The sequence below is a fragment of the Rhea pennata genome, chromosome Z (assembly GCF_028389875.1).
Source record: "Rhea pennata isolate bPtePen1 chromosome Z, bPtePen1.pri, whole genome shotgun sequence".
NCBI classification, from domain to species: domain Eukaryota; kingdom Metazoa; phylum Chordata; class Aves; order Rheiformes; family Rheidae; genus Rhea; species Rhea pennata.
In genome coordinates, this window is record NC_084702.1 from 35,117,882 (window position 1) to 35,139,260 (window position 21,379).

The window sequence follows — 21,379 nt, forward strand, 5'->3', positions numbered from 1 at the left end:
GTTACTACCACAAAAATAGTTGGATAGGCTTTTGTTGGGGTCTGTTTGTTTTTAAACTATCTAGATCCTTACAAATATGTTGGCTACATTAAATCTGTTCAGTGAGATTTATATATTACCTGTAACAACACCACAGTACTGATTTTGAGAAGCTGGCTTTTCAGTAATTTTCTCCTCTACGGACCTTTTTCGTCTGTACACCCTGTGTGCATGACCTGTCACAGCCAAAGTGCGATTGAGTGGCTCAATATATATGAAGTCCTCATTAATCTGTATAAACCCCATCTGCAAAGGAAAACAAAAGGAACATATAAGAATTTAAGAAGCTACATAAATGTGCATATAAACCTACAGAAGGAAAAAAAGACCTCTATTTAAGAAAACTTTCTTTTAGTAAGCTTACTAACAAGGAGACTACCTTTATATTTTATAAATCTTTTTACTTGAGTGAACTAGAATAAATTTCATTTATTTCAACTAAATCTGTGTGGGTGGGTGGCTACATGCCAGTAGCAGATGCACGGTAAAAGACCTGGAATGTTAAAAGCTTGCTTTGGGAGACCCATGGGGTCATTTAAATATGTACAGCATGTACGGAGAAGTCTATACACTAGTTTTACAACTCGGTGTATTGTCACTTTTTTTTTGACAGCTATACTTAATGAAATATCAGAAATAACTTGGGGAATAAGAATACATCCTGAACAATACGAAGTTACAAAAGACTTCAATTTACACTTCCACACATTTTCTTTCTTTCCCCCCCCCCCAATAGACAGCAATCCCTTCCCAGTTACAAGCAGCTAGATCAGAAAAACATTGTATTACACCTATTTAGTTGGCTTTTATTTTTTCTTTCAGCATATTTATATACACACACAAGAAGTTGACACACCAGATGCATATCTAGTATTACAAGAGCGTGGCCAAGGTTTTAAAAAAAATAGGTTTATAAAAACCTATTTATATAAACACCATACAAATCAAACTCAGTTCAAATTGTTGAACTGCCAACACACACGAGTTTCTACCAGAATCACTAACGCTGGGGAAGCGAGGTGTCTTTTTCCTGTAATATGTCATCAGCAAGATTGCCAGTTAACTTTCTAATTCTCTAAACCTTAAAATCTATTAAAGAGTCTTGTTACCCTTTTGTAGCAAAGAAGCAAAGAGCTGTTCCTTGTCTGCATGCAACATGAATGAACAGAGATAGAAAAGAATCATATCTGCTGAAATTATGTGGGTGTTGTTATCATACTGAGGTTCCTGCCTGACTTATGGCCAAATCTTCAAAAAGAAATTCTGATCTGGTTGAGAAAATGAAATTAAGTCATAGAAACAGTGCAAAATATGACTTGTTTCAAATCTAGAGAGGCATTACTCAAAAGCATTACCTTTTTTTTTAGGCATAATTTCTACACATGATCAGCTTAAATAAATGTGGATAAATGTATTTAATTTTTCAATCAACTATACTATATGCAAAATGCTGAAACAGACCTTGTAAGTTCATCATTAACATTGTACATAACCTTAAAGTGTATCTGGGTCTGTTTGGGCACTCTGCATCCTTTTTGCACTTATTTTTCAGGACAGTTTATCTTATAAATATTATACATTTGTAAAACAAGCTACACACTTACTGTAAGGTACTTTCTGTGCAACTACCAGATATCACTTACAACAATGTTTTTCTAGTATATCAATTAATTATTCTAATATAATTATAATAATTTAAAATAAAATGTTTTATTTGAGAGCAATACCTCCAGGTAAAGTACACAAATCAACCTACTTTTCCCTTGAATTTTATGCCTAACGTTGAAATTCACTCAAGCATTTTTTTTTCTTTAATCATTATTTAGCCCATGAAAGAAGCTGGTAAGCTCTGGAAAGAGAATGGGATTAGCAGGACATCAGGTGACTGCAGGTTTAGTCTGTCCACCGACAAAAAATGCTTTAGCCCATCTTGAACAAAGACGCAAATACAACACACTTGCCATATTTGTTCCATCTTCATTCTCTTTGCTGAGAGAAACGAAAACACAACTTCACAGTGCTATTCCTCAGGTCGCCAACTGCCTGCTGAGAAACTGTGCTGGGACCCCCGGCTTGTTTTATACTGGCTTTCAGCCGCCTGCATAAACTGACATTAATTCACTGGTGGAGAACTCTAAAAACTATTTCCAGTCTCCCTAGTCAGAGGCTAAAGAGCTGAAAACTGATACAAAGGTTATTGAATAGCATTGACATCAGCTACATGTATTCAAATGGCTAATTTTCAGGTAAGTCTGGATAGCCAATTAATCTTTGTGCCCATTTTGACTGCTTTTGTAAAAGCATCACTGTTGTTATAATAGCTAACCAAGCAAAGAATTTATGTCCTCCATCTCTTGGACAGTTCTAGGGGTAGAAAAGGGAAGGTGAATCTCTATCCTTGCCAATAATGATCCTGATTTTTCATAATCATTACATGGAGTGTTAAGAACACCTACCATAAACCTTAATGCATAGAAAGTAAAGAAAAGCAAACCCATGCATCACAGCATCACATATACTGGATGCTAGAGCCAAATATAGGACAGAGTCAAGCTTCAAGCAATCAATGTACAATAAAAGATTTAAAAGAGTAAAAAATATTGTGCATCTGGAGTAGATCCGGATAATTTGTTATAAGTAAGTTCTGAAGAAATGATCCGGCTCTCACTGATTTCAACTGAAAAGCCACCACTGCTAGGAGCTGCAATGAAACCGACCACCAGGAAGGTGCACGCATCTCATGCGGTGATGACCTAGCATGCACCTTCTTTCCTGCATGCAGGTATTTCTGCTTTTTCAAGTATCTTATCTGGAGTAAAACAAAATGTAAATGTAGCACACACACGTCTTAGCAAAGATCAAGCTCAGGACAACTTCATTTGGCAAAGACTTCTGCAGACCACCCAAATAACAACGAACTTAACACTGGCCCCTGCCTCTTAAGTACTCATAGGCAATAGATGGAGGGCTTAGGTACAGGGTGGACTTCATCTGATAAACACATACAGTGTTACATGGCACTAAGAACGGACACTCTGAAATGGATACACATGCAGCACATGATCCCACTTTGTCTTTTTTACAGTGGGCACTTACCCTCAGTAACAAAAAGCTTTCTACATCATACACTCACATCAAAGCAAAACTTTCCACTTTCTTAAAATAAACCAATGTTAAAAAGCCAAGTGGAAACAAAAACTTGGAATGCCAATTAACATTCTGTTTACTCTAAAATAAAAATAACTGACATATGAAACATGTTAATAATTATTAAAGGTAGGCAGATTAGAATTGTTTTAAAATACATCTTTTTTCTTACACTTATTCAAAAATATCCTAGATTAGAGACAAAAAATGAAAAAAATCTAATATTCTGGACAAGCACAACTAATAAAGGATGTTAAAACATAACCAGGAAAGAACAGCATTTTCTTTTTTTCTGTCTAGAATGTATATAAGGACTCAGTAGTGTCATTTACTCTAAAAATAGTAGAATTACTGTAGACTTTCATAGTGTAATTACATTACCATAGGAAGTTATATAAAATTGAAAGATATGGGAGAATGCATTTAGATGCACTTAGATACTAGATACTGCATATAAGCCACTGCACAGAAGTTAATTTCTTGACTGGCAAAGATCTCTTTAGCCTCCTATACACTTGTATACCAATTCAGAGTGGCACCTTGTTATCATTCAAAGTTGAAACAACACAGATTTTGAACATTGAACATTGAAAATTGTTTCTTGCACAAATTGGCCCAAATGAGGCAGCAAAGGAATGTAAGAAAAAATGAGTATGTGTCACACGCCTAAAAACACCATATATTACTTCCCCAAGAACAGGAATGGAGGAGGGAAAAAAAAAAAAAAGAAGTATTTTGCCTACTGTCATGATCAGAAACGGAAATAGGTAACACAAAAAAAGATGACCATAAGCATGTATGACATCAAGAGATTAAATGGCTCCCATTTTAATAACTCAGAGTAGACAGGGGACAGCAATAAAGCTGTATCAAAAAGACATCAGATATGGCAAGATGAAATAGCATCCTTATAATATGTTGCTTTGTTTTCATCACAGGGATATATTAAAATGAAATAAATGCAGACTTAACACAGATTTCAAAGAAATGGCAGAGCATCAAGGCTTTTTCTTACTGTACAGTTTTCTTCACTTCACTTGATTAAAAAAAAATTTACCAGCTTTAAAAGACGAGCATCAGTGGTCTACAATTCAGTATTAGTTGCCAGCGTAGAAGTACTTTCTAATTCCATGACTTCATACATCAAGGCAAAATATTTCAGTTGCTAAATAATTCACCATTAAAGAAAAAAAAAAAAGCTATGAAACAAGAAAAGCATTTGAAATAAGCCCATCACCCTGCTCATACTGACAATGCATTTATAGACAAAGCTACAGAGAATTACACATTCTTCCGGCTCCTGCAAGTTATTACTATCAGCTGCACGCTTGTATGTACACAGATGTATCTAATAATGCTGTCTTCCCCCAAAACAAGTAGCAGATTCACAATTTCCTAATTCTCAGCTGAAAATAACTCTTACTGTCTTATATCTTTCTTGCTTTCTGGCTACTTTTTTCTCTCTTTGTACATTATAACCACCAGCACCAAAATGCTACCAATAGCATCAGAAGACTTTCTTCAACGCACCATAGAAAAGACAATTCTTATTTCTAACTTAGTAGTTTTAAAACATTGTTTGGTAATCTACAGCTTTTTAGTCATTGTAAAATGCTCTTGCATTTCAGATTTATTCTCTTTACTCTCCTAGTAAAGCATGTAACAGAGCAAACTCAAACAACTTTTCAAATTGGGTAAATAACACAGGAAGAGGTGAACACGTTCTTGTTATTCAAACACACTATAACTTACTTTCTTTAAGTGTCTGCATTGCTGAAGAAACACTTCGTAAGTGCCAGTAACTTCTGTCTTCAATTAGCTGCATTTCCTGACTTAGCACAGTATACACATTGTAGTTTTTTCCTAAAAGTTTCCTCTATCTACCTGCTCACTCTGTTCTGCTGTACAGAAGCAGAAGTGCCAGGCAGGAGGGGGAGGGTAGTATTATCTGGCTTTCAGTCGCCAGCATAAAATTCAATCCAATCCTTCCTCGGCTTTTTTTACTAGTAGGATTTTGCCCTAAGGAAGTATACATGTAAGCGTAATTCCATACCTTATTGCCCTGACATAGGAATAGCATGTAGACTGTTATGCAGAGACCACTGAGTTAAAAGCATGCTTTCAGGTACTGGCCCCAGAATTTAGGATCTGTCAAAAAGCCTTGGAAAAAGTGTTTTTAGCTACCATAAACCAGACTAGAAGTAGAGGAGTTTAACTTACACGTTACCCTGAATCTTTAAGAAAAATCACTCTTTATAGGAATCTCCTCCCCCAAAAGTTTAACGTGATGGTTAGTTTTTATCAAAATGAGCTGAGGTTGCAGACGCAAAGGCATTTCTTCCTTTCCGTTAGGTATGAATGGAGTAGCGGAATAGCGAAGCGTGCAAAATGCGGAGGGGTTTGCATGCCGTGACACATTTCAGTGGGTGTGATTATTCACGTAACCTTACTCAGCTGAGGAAGAAGCTCTCAGGCTGAACGCGGAGAGTGAAGTGCAAATCGCTCACAGAAAGGACACAAATCCAAAGGAATCCAATTTGCTGAAAAGCAAATGAAGTAAAGGAGCCCAGTGGATAAAGAAACTATAGAAGCCAGGTCTGCCCAGAGGGAGTCTGTGGTTGTTCCCCCTCAAACTTCCATTTCCCCATTAATTCGCTGCCAGCCAAACCCTAAGATGTTTGGCATTTCCTCCAGATTCCAAATTTCGTGTTTCCTAGCCAGAAATAAAAGATTTCCTTTTTTAGGCCTAAGTCTCCCTCTATAAATACATTATTAGAAATTACTTCTGTATTTGGTACAAGTGCTGCTTAAATTGCTAATATTCTATTTCTAAACAAATCACCATCTTCTTAAGAAGTAAGCCTCTAGCTCCCCAGTAAAATGGACTACCTCCACAGTATAAGTTTTTTAATAATGCCGTGTAGGTGATAGAAATTATTTTTAACACGTTTATCTGAGATACATCGCAAGATGTTGTCATATTTCAGGCGTTAGCCTTGTTGAAGGTATATATTTAAAACAGATTTTATTGTTCGTGCCTTTATTATTTGGAGACATTTGAAGTATCTGCATCTCTCAAGATATTTTTACAGAGAAGTCCTTCAACCAAAATATGTAACTTGCATCATTTTTCAGAATTTCCCCCTTTCTCAAATTCTGACAAGCTGTCAAGAAAATCTTTCATCTAGCAAAGTGCTCCTCACCTTATTCTGCCAGGCTAGCTGATCACCACTGATTACCACCACAGCTGATCTGCACCGCTGATCAAATTGCTGACTGACAATGTTAAAAACATAACATCTGTGTTAAGTACAGATGAACAGCTGGACTGGGACAGAACACCCAAAGATCCCCCATGTGTGGTATCCTCTCCTTGCTAATGCAAAAGAGCAGATGCCTAGCAAGAGCGTAAGGAAAGAGCAAGTATGTAGTTCATACTCTCCCTGCATCAAGCCACCAGCGGCTCAGCAGTCAGAATCAGTAGCTTTACAGCATGCATAGGATTGGCTGGAGTAGAAATCAACAGAATAATTTCTTATCCTTTGTTCATTTTTGAGATTACAAGTAAAAAAGCACTATTAAAATTTTATTTGCCACACAGGCAGGATTCAAGTATGGATTCAAAGTATGAAAAGACTGACTAGATACAAAAGTAATTTTTTTTTCTTTTTTTTAACCCATGAGAACTCAAGAATGAATCAACATTATTTATAAAAAATAAGATAATAAAAAAGTACTAAAGTTTCTATTAAAAACCTAAATATTAGATGGTAGACAAGGGGTTATTTAAGTGACAGCAATTACAGACAGTCCACCTACTTCTGACACTTATTTATAAAAGGATCTCTACTTTCCACTTTATACTGAATAATATGTCCACACAAATGAATAAATGAATATGTTCACATTCTTATGAGCACTTCATTATAAGCGCTCACAGTGCTCTAGCGCTGTTCTTCACTGATAGGTCAAACTGGAACTCCAAAAAGCCAGTAAATCTGCAATTTTGGGAACAGTTCAATGCTGTCAAATATTTACTAGTGATCTCACAGTTGATAAACTCTGCCAGCCTCCTAAGCATCTCGAGTGCTATGACAAATCTAGCACACCTTGGAAACAAGATAATTGAAGCAACATATTATATGGTCACTTATAACATACTAAAGGTCACGTACAGTGACCATATAGTCCCTATATATGGCGGTATGAAATGCCTACTGACTTTTACTCAATTTTTCAAACATTCAATGGAAGCTCAAAAATGGCTGCTTTGACGCAGTCACACTTTCCCCATTAAAGCGAAGAATCATTTGTATCTTGCTATCCGAAATCCCTTTGCACGTCTCAGTTCTTCCCTCTCCACACCACTTCCTCACCCTCTCAAAATAAAACCTCCATCCCTGCCACCTCCTGCACTCCCCACTGGCTACACTCGGCCCCCCTGCCTCCACGGCTGAAGCGTGCCTCTTCCCTTATTCGCAACTGGACCGTCCGCGTTTCTTGCGGGGGATGTGAAGCACAAGAAACCACTCCTCTAGGCAAAGCTCTGCCGTACAGCTCCTCAGTGGTACCTTGCCTCTGCACAAGGCAGAATTTCCTAACGCTCCAACGCTGTATGACAGCAGATATGGTGCTGGTGGATGACAAGTTGACCATGAGGCAGCAATGTGCCCTTGTGGCCAGGAAGGCCAATGGTCTCCTGGGCTGCATTAGGAAGTGTTGCCAGCGGGTGGAGGGAGGTGATCCTGCCCCTCTACTCAGCCCTGGGGAGGCCTCATCTCGAGTACTGCATCCAGTTCTGGGCTCCCCAGTCCAAGAGACACATGGAGCTACTGGAGAGAGTCCAGCATAGGGCTACAAAGATGATCAGAGGGCTGGAGCACCTGCCCTATGAGGAACGGCTGCGAGAGCTGGGCCTCTTCAGCCTGGGGAAGAGAAGACTGAGGGGGGATCTGATCAATGTGTACAAGTACCTGAAGGGAGGGTGTCAAGGGGATGGGGACAAACTCTTTTCAGTTGTCCTGTGTGACAGGACAAGAGGCAATGGGAAGAAATTGAACCACAGGCAGTTCTGCCTGACCGTGAGGGGGAATTTCTTCACTGTGAGAGTGATGGAGCCCTGGCACAGGTTGCCCAGAGAGGTTGTGGAGTCTCCTTCTCTGGAGATCTTCAAGGCCTGCCTGGATGCAACCCTGTCTAACATGCTCTAGGTGACCCTGCTGAGCAGGGAGGTTGGACTAGATGATCTCCAGAGGTCCCTTCCAACCTTACTGATTCTATGATTCGAGGTACATTCCAGCCCATTGAGATTACCTCTAATTTTATCAAGAATTCATTGACGTGGTGTTACTAATGAAAACATACAGCTCAGAGGACATTTGCATTACCTTTTTTTTGCATCTTAGGAATATTTACTAATGGTAACATTTTATATTTATGAAACACAACTGGAAACTCATGAATTATTGCTTGATTTGCATCAACTCAGAACAGCTGTACACACTGAAGACTAACAAGGAACATTCAATAATACCGTTCTAAGACATATCAGATTATACATGGTGAATTGCAACAAGATACAGGCAGAAAGAATTTCCCAGCTCCCTTTCTTCTTCCACGAAAATGCTTTGGGAATCTATTAATCCTACTTCAACTTTTGCCTATTCTTTCTGAATTGTGCTTATAAATTAAAGTTCCAACTCAAATCAGCTGCATTAGGAACCCATGTATATTTTATTATACATGTAGTTAAGCTATAACTTAAAACAGGAAAAAATTCCAGGACAGCAAATACTGCAGTACTGCCAAAATAAAATTCCAACAGCAACATTAACTTTTGCGCACACTGACTTTTTATGATTTTTAACTCTGCTCCATGAATGCTACATTAACTTTTTTTTTCCCCCTGTACTTAAGGCAAAATAACTCTTCATGCAAAAAGAAAGTGTGTCACGTCATATGTGGATGATGAGAAAGCTCTTCCTGACAGACCTAGAAAGGAAAAGTTTTTATGTGGCTGTACAGTGAGATACTTTTCAATCACCTATTGAATCACCTCACTGAAGAGACATGAAGGAACTGCTGAACGCACTTTTAATCAGCTCAGATATGAGAGAGAGATAAAATTCTACCTGGACTTACTTACCCATTGGCCATTTATGAAGTATAAATATCCTAAGTTGTCTGGATAGCTTTTTATATTTGTGACATATTTTAAATTCGCAAAAAAGGGATCTGCAGAAATGTTTGTTTAATGCATTCTTCATAACAGACTTAGTCTTTTTATCCTGCTTCCAATAAAATCGTCAATGTAAATAGTATCAGTATGCTACAGCTTACAGCTCATAGAGTACTCAGACCTACAAGACAAAGGCTCAAAAACTAGTATTTTTGTAGGGCACTTTGGGAAATGCCCATGTCACGTGTGGGAAAACTAATGCTGAAGCTGTAAGGAAGCTCCAGCGTGATGCCTTCAAAAGCACAGGGTCCCTCCTGCACAACTGTCATAACGTGGCTTGCGCACGTCTACTAAAGAAATGCTAAGAACAGATATACTATAAAATTAACGTAAGTGTTGATGGTTCCAGTTGTGATTTTCCCAGCATTTCACAAAAGCTCAGTGTTTATGGCATTAAAATTAGTGTTGCTAAATTTTCCTCTGAACTACTAAGCTTTAAAACGTTTTAATTTCAATGCGTAAGAAAGGAAAGACAGACCTGTCAAGGCACATCTAACCACAAGGATCTACGTCCCGAACCTCTGTGCATCACTACCACGCGATCCTCTCCCTGCCCACCTTTCACCCGCCCGTTTCCCATTCCGCCTTGTCACTTCGATTGCAGCTCCCCTGCTAACGGGGTTTACCGGCAAGGTTCTCAGCGCTTTTGACTCCTGCTGTCTCGTGGAGTTCCCAAAATCCACAGCGGCCTGCCTTTCCCCTCTTCCCTCTCACCAGGCCCTCAGACGGCGGCTGTCTCCGGCGGCCCCGGAGGGAAACGAAGCAAGAGCCAAGGTCCTGCTGCGGTTCCAGGCAGCTCTCTCCTCGAGCTCGGAGGCTGCAGCCGCTGCCGCCTGCTACCCCGAGGGCCAACAGCAAACCTCAGAGCAGAGCGGCACAGCAAAGCCTCCCACCATCGCGGTCACCACGTACAACAGCGCGGCCAGAAGAAAAACGATAAGCAGATACTGCTGCCACCTGACTCAGACGCGCCCAGCCCACGATGAGGCGGGCCTCAAGCGCTCACCACTCCTTATCCAGGAAAATCCAGAAGTTCCCTCAGGATACAGTGCATCGCTGCCCTTGCCCAGGAGCTGGTTGATTAAGCTGTGGCTTAACCCAAGAAATATTTAAGGATTGCCTGGGGAAAAAAAAAGTGCTAAAAAGCACAAAGATTTTGTATTACCTTCTCAAAGTTATAGAGAGTCATTTGATCTCTCTGTACTGGGAAAGCAAGCGGATGGGATGATGCATCACTCGTTACACTGCAGGTTTGCTTTCTCGTTTCACTTGTATATTTAAAACAGATTCAGTTAAACTCAACTTGCTAAATCAAATCCCATTTTCTCTGAATAAATCAGAGATTCAGTTGAATTCTACTGTCACTGTAGTCTTCATTCCCTACTGCTTGCAGTTCATTACTCTCATTGTACTATTTTAATTCTTACTGTATGAGCTCTACAGTACTGAAAAACTAATAAAAGATGAGAAACAGTCTATTACAGAGAATACAAATTGCCTTCATATTTTAAATGCATTAAATGCACAGATCAAGTCCAGATCCCTATATATTCAAGACTTCGTAAAACCCAGGCATATACTGTTATAACTTTGCAGTACAGATACTTTATAAGCCTGAATTTCTTTTTAACATTTTTCCTTACTCTCACTGTTAATTAAAGCAGTTTTAATGCAACTGCTGCTTCCACTACTCCTACTGGAAATGCATTTCAGATTTTTTCTGCCCCAGTAGTTGTAAACCCCTTCAATTTTCAACCTGAATGTAGTCAAAGGCATTATTTTATACCAATCTGACCCTGGATCTACATGGTTTTCCCCCTTGACCAGCTTTTCAGGTACTTTAATAGTCACTCTCTCCAATGTTTTTGAAAAAGCAAATCATACTGTGTCTTGGTTCTGTTATATGAAGCTAAACAAGCCAACCTTTGACAGTTTCTTGATAAAACAGGCTTTAACATCGTAATTATCTTGTAGTCACAACTGAATTCTTCTTCACTATCACAGCAAGCAGAACTATGAGCCATTATTTCAGCTTTCATTTCACAGAGCTTTGTGAAATGAGAATAAAATTGCTCTATCTCCACTGAAAGTACTTTACCAGACCTCTTTCACACCCATCACCACCGCCATCCCCATCACACCCCCACCGTGCCTGACGGCTCAGAATCATCCTGTGATCAACAAACACAAAACCTTTTTCCTCCTCTGTCACTGTGAGTTCTGTCACCACTCTATATGGCAAATTCTTTCTACAGACAAGCTCCTTGCATCTGTAATAATGAATTTATTTTTTTTCTACTCTTCCAGTTCTCAGGAATATCCACAATATTTTGTACAAAACTGATGTTTTGCATTATCTTCAAATTACACTAACAAACTTCATAACTATGTTGTGAGTTAACAAGTTAACATCAGAAATAAAAATATAAAGAATGGTTACTTATGGTTATCACTTGTCTGAATCTTCCCTTTCTTCTACCTTTGCACTAGTTCACATATTTTGCTGAAATTCAGATAAACTAGAACTATCCTGTTTCATTAATCTAAAGAAAAATCTAACAAAGATTGCACCAAGTTAGCCTACATTGAGTAAACTCAGACTGGAGTCTATTTAATTTTCCTTTTACCTCTGTGTCATTTTTTCTTGTAAAATCTGTGCTAAAGTCTTCTAAACATGAAGAAAGCACCTAGTACATTATCTTCTGTACTCTGCTGAAGAATGAAATGCTAATACTGACTGTGGAATCAAAAAATGAGATAGAGTTTACTTAATGGTAAAACTCTATTATATCATTTTAAAATGCCAGCACCAAAAAGGTACCTGAATTTCACTCTTTTGAAGAGAGAGGATGGAGGGAGGGGGAAATGAAACTTCCTGCAGGGCAAGGATAGGAATTACGAGATGATGGAGGAAAACACATGAAAGCAAAACAAGCAATCAAGTGATACAAGCACAAAAATAAACATGATGAAAGAACAGGCACACTAATGTTTTATCCAAAGGGTGAGCACACTTCCCTGTGAGTAATTCTGAGTATTCAGCAAAAAATGTATGGAATAAACAACACTTGCATTTCCAGTACATCTGAATGCCAATGAAAGGTGGAATATGTAAGTCTAGTATTCACCCGAAAGGAATTCTGCCTTTTACAGTATACCACACACTCTTTGTATCAGTTTTAAATACCTGCAAATTACAGGGAGTATGTACTCTTCCATTTATTTATGTCCCCAGACAATAAGTAAAGTTGAGAATTGAATTTCCCCACTTAATGGAAGAGATAATACATAGCTGCTTTTTGATATAATGGAAAGTACTTTAATACTGTTCCAAAGGACTGGACTAGCATCCTTCTGACTGTCTGTCCTAATCTTCTCTCTGTGCAGGGAGACTGATGAACCCACTAATGGAGCAAATGTACAGTGCATACGCATGACTGCTAGAAAGAAGGAATATTAGCATCCAGTATCCTGCTGAGCTTCAATGCAGTCCCTGATCTGAGTTATTCCATATGTTCCTCAAGCATTGAAGCTACTTCAAGTAGGCAGCAGGATTTCCTTACTAGAGCTTCCAGGAAATAAAAACCTGCAAGCACTCAGCCTTCACATCTCCAGAAGTTATGATACTTGAGAAGTTAAACAGCAATTCCCCAGCCCAGCTTTCAGGAATAGTCCCAAAAGAAGTATGAATGTAGTAAGTCACACTAGAAGCCATCTATACCATCCATCCACCTGTGCTGAGCTCCCAAGTCTCTCAACTCTAAACTTATTACCAGTAAAGCACAGTCAGTTCCCTAGCTCTTGCTTCCGGTTTCTTCTCCTGTTCACATGAAGCTTCCAAGCTAGGTCTTTCACGACTAGGAGTGACCAGGAGTTTTCTAGCAAAAGAAGTTTTTCTTTTTGGAAAACACTGAACCATCAAAACCAGTATGTTCTGTTTCATCTAAAACACTGTGTTTTGTCTATATTCATACGAACAGGTCATACTGAAATACAGGCCTAATTTTGCTGGCATCCTGTCTCTCACCCTGCCTGCTTCCTTTCCCAACAGTGCGACATTCTGAAGAACCATCACCTCAAGTTAAACCAAAGGTTCATCCTGCTTTGAAAGACAGCCAACTTCACATGGTATATATAGACTATAAGAATGGGAAAACACAGAACCACAGGCAAACACAGTATAAGACCATTAGAGGCAACATGATCTGTACCATTTGTTGCTAACATTTTATTTTTTTCTTCCAATACAAAGATACTCTTTTCCCCTCAATTTTCTAGGTTGAATTAGTTTTGTCCATTACTCTTTGATACTATTTCCTTTTCCTGTACAAAGTCTTCCTACTAGTTAGATATGATGATGAAAATTAAGTTTCTCCTAAGAAATGTGCCAGCAGGTTCATTACAACATCATACATACACTTTAATATATTCTTAAAAAAAAAATTTAAGAGTACGTTTACTGAAATTAAACATGTTATTCTTTTCACAGACTTATTGCTTCAACAGCCCACTGTAAATGGACTTCACTGTACACTATTTTTTTGGCAGCTATTACCCAGAAGTATAGTTTAATTGCAGTTTGCTTTAATCAAATCAGTTGTGTCAAAACATTGGAAGAGTTGCGATGCATTAAAATCCAGAACTCATCCCAAACTCTTTTAAGTCTTACACTGAGAAGACACAGCACAATTAAAACATACATAAAAATTTCAAAATCACTAATGCACTATAACTCAAATTGCAAAATATTAAATGTTAAAAGAAGGCAACAAAGACAGTGGCATTGAGCGAAACCTTATAGCTCCTAAGATCACTCTCCTGGAACAACTATAGAAAATTTTATAAACAACTGCTACCCTACACAGACTGTCCCATGTAAAAGATGTGTACACTGTTCTTTCTCTCCATAGAGACATGCCTGAATCTGCTCCAATCTGAGGTAACTGAATTATCTTTAGTAACAACTCATTGAAAACTACTAACACAAGGTGATTCTAAGTGTCATTTTCAAATGCTTCAAATAGAAATATAATAAACACGAGTTACAAGCTCCTCAGGCTAATGTGCCACTAAACATGCTATATAATCTATTTTTTTAAAAACTAGACAGCAATCAAACCAACTGTGTCTAACTGCAGACAACATACTCCTGACGTATCACATGAAGAGAACTTCTGTTACCTAAGGATTTGCACTGCAGATATTTCTGACCCTCAGATTATCCAACAAAAATTGTACTGAAGAGAAATGTCTATAGCCAGAACGTCACCTGTTAGCTAAATAAAAGCATGAGGAACAGGAATAGCCCACCACAGCCCTGATGGCTTTACTCAGGCCAGAGAAGCTTAACATGATGGAAGAACAGGTCTTGGGGATACTGACCACTCACAGGACCCTACAGTAGTGCCATGCAATACTGACTCTAAAATGTAACTATCAAAATTAAAAAAAAAAAGAAAAAAAAAAGTTTTCATGGTTTTTACAAAGAAAACTAATCAGTATACAGTCATTGTGAGAAACCACAGGAAATCCAGCAACACTGCATGTCCTGCCCCTGGGACAGACTTGCCCACTGCACCGGTGCGGGCTGGGGGCTGCCTGCTCGGGGAGCTGCTGCCTGGCAGTCCTGGGGGGCCAGGGAGACTGAGCAGGCAGCACACAAGTGCGAAACAAAAGCCTACTGAAAAGTCTATGAAATCCTACTGGATAGTAAGATATACTCACAAAGAAAGAAAACTTGTTCAAATATATTTGTCCAAAGTATTAAAAAAAAATCAGCTATGCTGCAATCTTATGTAAATAACAGAACACTGCTTTATATATCATTTCTAAAAGATCTAACAGTTCTGTCTGTAGCTCCTCAGTTTAGGCAGAGTAATTCTTACAGCTCTGTTCTGGTGGAATTTGTTTTCTGCGGTAATAGCAGCTGATATATGCCATCGCCTGCATCAGCCTTGCCTCCTCGCGCAGAGGTGACATGTTCTTGGCGACGACGCTGCACTGAGTTGATACTGTCCTGAGCTCTAAATTTCAGTCCAATTCTATTATTTACTTTTTGTCTGCCATTGTTTTCAGTTCTGAATCCTAATCTTGTTCTATCACTGACTTGCAATATAAATTTGGCCAAGAGATTTATGCTCACATATTCTTAGCTAGTATCCAATTTTTAGGAGTGTGAATGTACTTCAAGTTGAATACTAATGATCTGAGACATTTAAACTAGAGGTTCTGTTTTAAATTTTTGACCTAAATCTCAATTTAAAACCCAGGTTTCAATTGCAACATCTACAAAGCAACAACTGCAGCTATACACGCTATACACCTGCAACATATCTGACAAACATACGTACTCCAGATACTCTATTTTTTTCCTGTTAACATGTTACATGCATACAGTTACTGTGCAAGTAAAGATATTTTTATTAAATTGCAGCTACTCATATTCAAAATGCACTGAATGTATTTCTCCTTATCTTATTAATAGGTTATGTACCTATTAATCTGTCAAGAGTTTAGGATTAGCCCCTTTACAGAAAAGGGTAAAGGAGAGGAAAAAAAGAAAAAAAGAAAAGAGGAAAAGAGAGAGGGAGAGAGAGGGACATTACTTAGTATAGGGACAGTCTGAACTTTGAGTACGCAATAGTTTCACACAAGGAATTCCATTTTCTTTCACATACACACACAGTTTCATGTTCACACAAGAAACATTTTCCATAGATATATCATTAAAACTATAAATTCAAAATTAGTACTACCTGAAGATTTATACCCAGAAACTGCAAACCAAAAAATGCAGACTTACCACAGGCATACGTTCTTATTTCTTTTCCTTATGCACCACTCTGGAAGCTCCCAGAGTCCAGAAAACCTATTACCCTTAGCACAAGTGACTTTATTTATTTTATAACTTTTTAAATTTTAATTAGCATTTCTAATCCAGTTTCTGCAAGTCCTTGTTGAAACAGGAGGTCAAATTTTACATTAGAAACAGGACAGTAAATTTAAAACCTATTTTTGAAACACATTGGTTAAAGAAACACTAAAAAAAAGTTGATGCTTAAACTAACTTGAATTCATAAAGCGGGCTGTATGCATTTTCTTTGAATAACTACATAAATTTATTAATATCACTAGGAATATATACAGTCGGCTATTGACAAACCAAGCTTCATCAGTGACATCAAACGCGCAAAATATCTATAAACGCACATAAAACGCTCCACAGTTCATAAAGAAAACAAATAAATTTTCAAAACCAGCTGCCTAACACAATATAGATTTTATGGCAATCAGGATTATGTCACAAACCAAAACACTGCCTATACCACCAGCCCCCCACGTAATAAATTACTGGTGTGTGTCTTATCACTTCTCTCTTTGCTCCATAGCTCGTACCCTTTACGGGATGGTTGAACTGACCAATACAGTCAGACTCTGAAATTACTCTTACCTTGTAACTCGTTTTGCTTCTATTTCAGAGAAAACAGAATCTCTGAGGAAGGGTTAGAATGCTGTTTCTCTATATATTTCAATGGCACAAGCTGAATTAGTAGTCTTTTTTTCCCCAAAAGCCTTGCCTAACATGAAGCATTTAGTTACACAGCTTATCCACCTGAACAATTACATTATTTTAAAAAGAATAACGACACAAAAAATGTTTTCTGCTGCTTTCAAATCATTGCTTTTATGCCAATTACAATCAAGCTCTGATATTACGGTAAGAGTAACCACATTATAGTTAAGATCAGAAAAGGCTTTCTCCAGAGTTAGAAGGGAAGACAAATGAGATTATGGTATGGAAAAGTCATTTTATGAATGCAATCTATCAAACTGCTGCGGTAACCCTCGAAACCCAACATCTGTTCTGGTCAATATATGCTTAATAAAGCAAGATACAGTATATCACCCTCTCTGCCTGAACTCTAAATGGATCCAGGTCTGATTTCATAACAATTTACATCAATAGTACTGCTGTGATACTATTTATAACATTATGTTATAGATCAAGATTCTGCTTTTACATTGCATAGAAAAATACACTGCCTACATCTTTGCATTACAAAATTAACTGACAAAAAAATGTATCAATAAACGGAGCTGGAGCTATAGTAGAGAAGACAATCTGAAACGCGATGCCTGTGCAAAAGTCATGAACTGGCCACCCAGCTTATTCCTATGTACATATTTCACTTACATGAGAAAGAAATACTTCTAGGCAGAAAACAATTTAACTAAACAAGAATTTACTACTCTAAGAGAATATAGAAACTTTTAAGTACTGCCGAGTATAAATGCTTAAATACAATCAGGACATTTTAAGAAAAGAGGTTCTTTATTGGTCTTCCGGCATTTTGGCCTTCAGGTTTCATATTTTTAAGTTTTTTAAGTCGCCTTTATTCAGGCTAGAGAATTACTTTTTTATTTTTATGAGTTCTCATTTTCATACAGTCCCACAATTCGAAAAGCTGGAAGAGACAGTAATAGTGTGGCGGCTCAGCAATTCACTCCTTCACTTTGGTTCATCAAGAACACAGCAATCGGCAATGATCATGGTTCATGCAGTGAACCTATCCTAGCGTAATTGGCAATACTGCTCAACTGCAATATCCCACAGCTCTGAACTCTGACCAGCACATCAGGATGTGTTTCAAAAACCTGTCTGTGACTCATCAATAAAGATGCTTCTTGCCTGTTTGCTGAAATGTTCTCGAAAGCCTTCTTTTATTTTGCTTCAAAAAATATGTTGGAACAATGTGCTCAACCAACCACAGATGACTAATACAGAGCAATAAAATAAAACACAAGCAAACTGAAAACCAAAATGTAACCTATACTTGAACAAGCAGGATGTAGCCCTTTATTTGCAAAAGTTCAAAGCTGAATGGACATAAAAATCCAGCTTTTAAAAGTCACCTAAATTGCAAATTTTGTCTGCTATGCTATCAAAACCGAGTGACATGTGATGCTGAAAATCATTTGATTTTGCTCATCAGGTACACACTATAACACTAAATGTAACACTGCCACTGATTTACCCCTTTCCTTTCAGTTTGCACAGCCCCAACCGCAACCTCTTCTCTAGAATAAATACAACGGCTTCCCTAAATTAAGCCAGGATTTTTCAAACTTCATTCCATAGAAGTTAAGTTGAGAATTCTTTAGAATGAATTGGCTTGATAAAATTCCAGGTCGCTTATTTTACAATGACATTTCAGTAATTATTAATATTGAATAAGAAAGAATACAGTCCCTTTGCATAGCTAAACGTGACTAGTCCTAGAAAGAGTATTACCTATGGAAAACTATCATCTTTGGAAAAAATCCTCGCAATTAAAGACTCTGGGTTTGTGAAGATGTGTTTCTTTGGAGTGATTTACCCTAGCATGAATAACTTCAGCACTTCTTGTAGTAAGACTAATAAGCACACTTCTGGAGTACGAAGCAAACTGTTGTACCTTTGCTAACGAAACGATATTGACCACATTTCTTCAGCGCATGCCTGGATTTAATCCCACCGGGTACTGCAGTGCTACTGTGAGCAAGCAGAAACGCAATAGCATACAAAGGACGAGCACCAAACATTCAACGCTGAGCCCTGCGCAGGAGGTTTAGATGGGAGATACAAGCCACCGTGCATCTAACCTTACATTAGATACAACACGCAGCTCAGTACCAGAAAGACCAATGCAGGGGATCCATGCTGGAACTGCTTCACTGGTGCAACCCCCCCCCCCAGGAGTGCCTACCAATGAACCACCGCTGTTCAAACCCACACGCTTTCATTGCGGCCACAGAGGGATGTGGCACAACTCCAAAACCTGCCCGTGATTGCCCACAGAGAAATTTAATCTCTGCTAATCCTTACTGAAATATCTATCCACCACTCCATTATTTTGGCTTACTTCTGAGAGAGGGGCTGAACCGCATCCAAACACTACTTAATTCAAGGCAACACTCTCTGCGAAACACGGTTTTTGTTCAAATCCACAACCTGCCACAACTACTAACCATGGAAAACAGTAAATCAAGGAAGAAAAATAAATTTTATTTATGAGCACAGAACTATAGCTCGACAAATCAATTTACTCAAATCTACAAAATCAAGTTATGCTTAGGCGTTTCATATTTTGAACTAGAGCTACATGAATCCAGAACCAGAAGTTTTAGAGAAATAAATAAGGCTCTCACAATTAAGGATGATTTCAAGTCTACATTACTTACTAAACGTAAAAATACATAAAAGTAATATACTAGTAGGACTCCACTCCCCACCCAAACCCACAACAAAAACTTTCTCTGAAGTTTGCATAGTTGGTTGCTTTAAATTTCTGAGTCTAAACTCTCCTTCCCCTTTTTGGGGGGGAGGGGAAAGTAATGAAATTTACCTTTTATTACATTTATAAACTACAATTTTGGTACCTTCATGAAGGAGGCAACACTGCTTAAGGATTTTTCAAGAATTATTATTTATTTTAGTTAGAAGAAGAAAAGACATCATAAAAAGGCCCTCTTTTTTTTTTTTTTTTTTTTTTAAAGCTAGAGAGCTCATCTTATTTTCACATGTATACGGTTTCCCTAATTTCACACTAAAATGAGAAATGATGAGCAGAATGGAGTTTTGTTACCTAGAAAGACCAGCATACTAAACCAAGTAGCAACCATCTGACTGGTCACTTTGAAACAGACTTGCCTATACGAAACCGAAGCAGAAGATTTATCAGATGGTACAATGAGGTACTAGAAGCAAGGAACGCAGGGACACACCAGCATGCAAGAGCTCCTTGTTATTATGCTTGTGTAAGTACCTTACTATAGGATGAACCAAATGATCAGGCGGAAAGAAGGAAACATGTCAGGACTATGAAGAAGAAACAGAAAAGCAGTGTTATATGCAGAATCGTATCCACTTTAACTTACAGCTCCTCTTCCACCTTTAATCCCCTCGCTCCCCTCATACGCTACTTAATAAATATTTGGGGTAAGGTCCATTTATGTCACAGAGTGACAAAACAGATTGGGAATCTGTGCGTAAAATCACTTCGGCAACTTTACGCCCCCAACTTACAGCAGGCCTGCAAATTCTCAGAAGATTTTAAAAACAGCCTATGTAAAGTTAGAAGAGTTTCTTGCAGAGCTTACAGCAGAAGCAAAAGATCCAAGCAGATTCCTGCATAGAGTGGACTTTTTTAAAGAGTAAAATTAAATGGGATTACAGTTAAAGTCAGGCCTGAGTGTGTCTGTACCAGCCTCACTTTATGTCCTCTGCACACGCAGAGGGCAAGAATCCTTCCTTCACCCACAGAAGCGTCTCCAGAAAACAGGCGTTCGGCTTGCCCTGGCCCTCCTTGTCTTCAGAAGAAAAACAAAGCACTTCAGGCAGGGAGCCCACAACCAGAGCTACACCTGATCGTCAGCCCAATCGGGGCTCGCTCCGACAAAAAGGGCGCCGGGAAGGCTCAGCAGATCTGCAGCACAGTTTAACCTCTGTACAAAAGAGAGCCCTCGCCCCAGGCAGCATCCCCTCAAGCCCCCCAGGACCTAACAGGATATTTACTTAGTACCGAATCATAAAAAGTTGTCCCCTGCTGAATTAACAACATCACATGCAGAAGTACCTGTATTTTCCTTAATGCACAGCTATCTAAATAAGCTTGACCTGACTTGACCCACTTAAACTTGTGACATCCACTGAGAACTTAAGGTAGCCCAGTCGAGATCATAAAACAAGCATAGGCAATTGTTGGAGGATAATCACATAGAAACTAAATCACTTCACAAGTCAGTTTTGGGCACATTTCTACATTTTTGGATGTAAAACTCATTCAGAAAATAATTCTGACTGAAGTGCTGGTAGACCCAAGAAAAACATTCACAGCACAGGCATCCAAAAAATTTTTACTTCGATTCACTTACGTGCAGATACATGTATTAGTACATGTATTAACTAAAGTCATG

The 21,379-nt window shown here is 38.4% G+C and overlaps 1 protein-coding gene across 1 annotated transcript in view; it reads right to left on the reverse strand.

Moving 5' to 3' along the window:
* ADAMTS19 (ADAM metallopeptidase with thrombospondin type 1 motif 19) overlaps positions 1 to 21,379 on the reverse strand; it is a 146,975-nt gene that overhangs the window by 115,028 nt on the left and 10,568 nt on the right. The window contains 1 exon segment of the mRNA XM_062600485.1: positions 120 to 285. Coding sequence (XP_062456469.1) covers positions 120 to 285 — 166 coding nt within the window.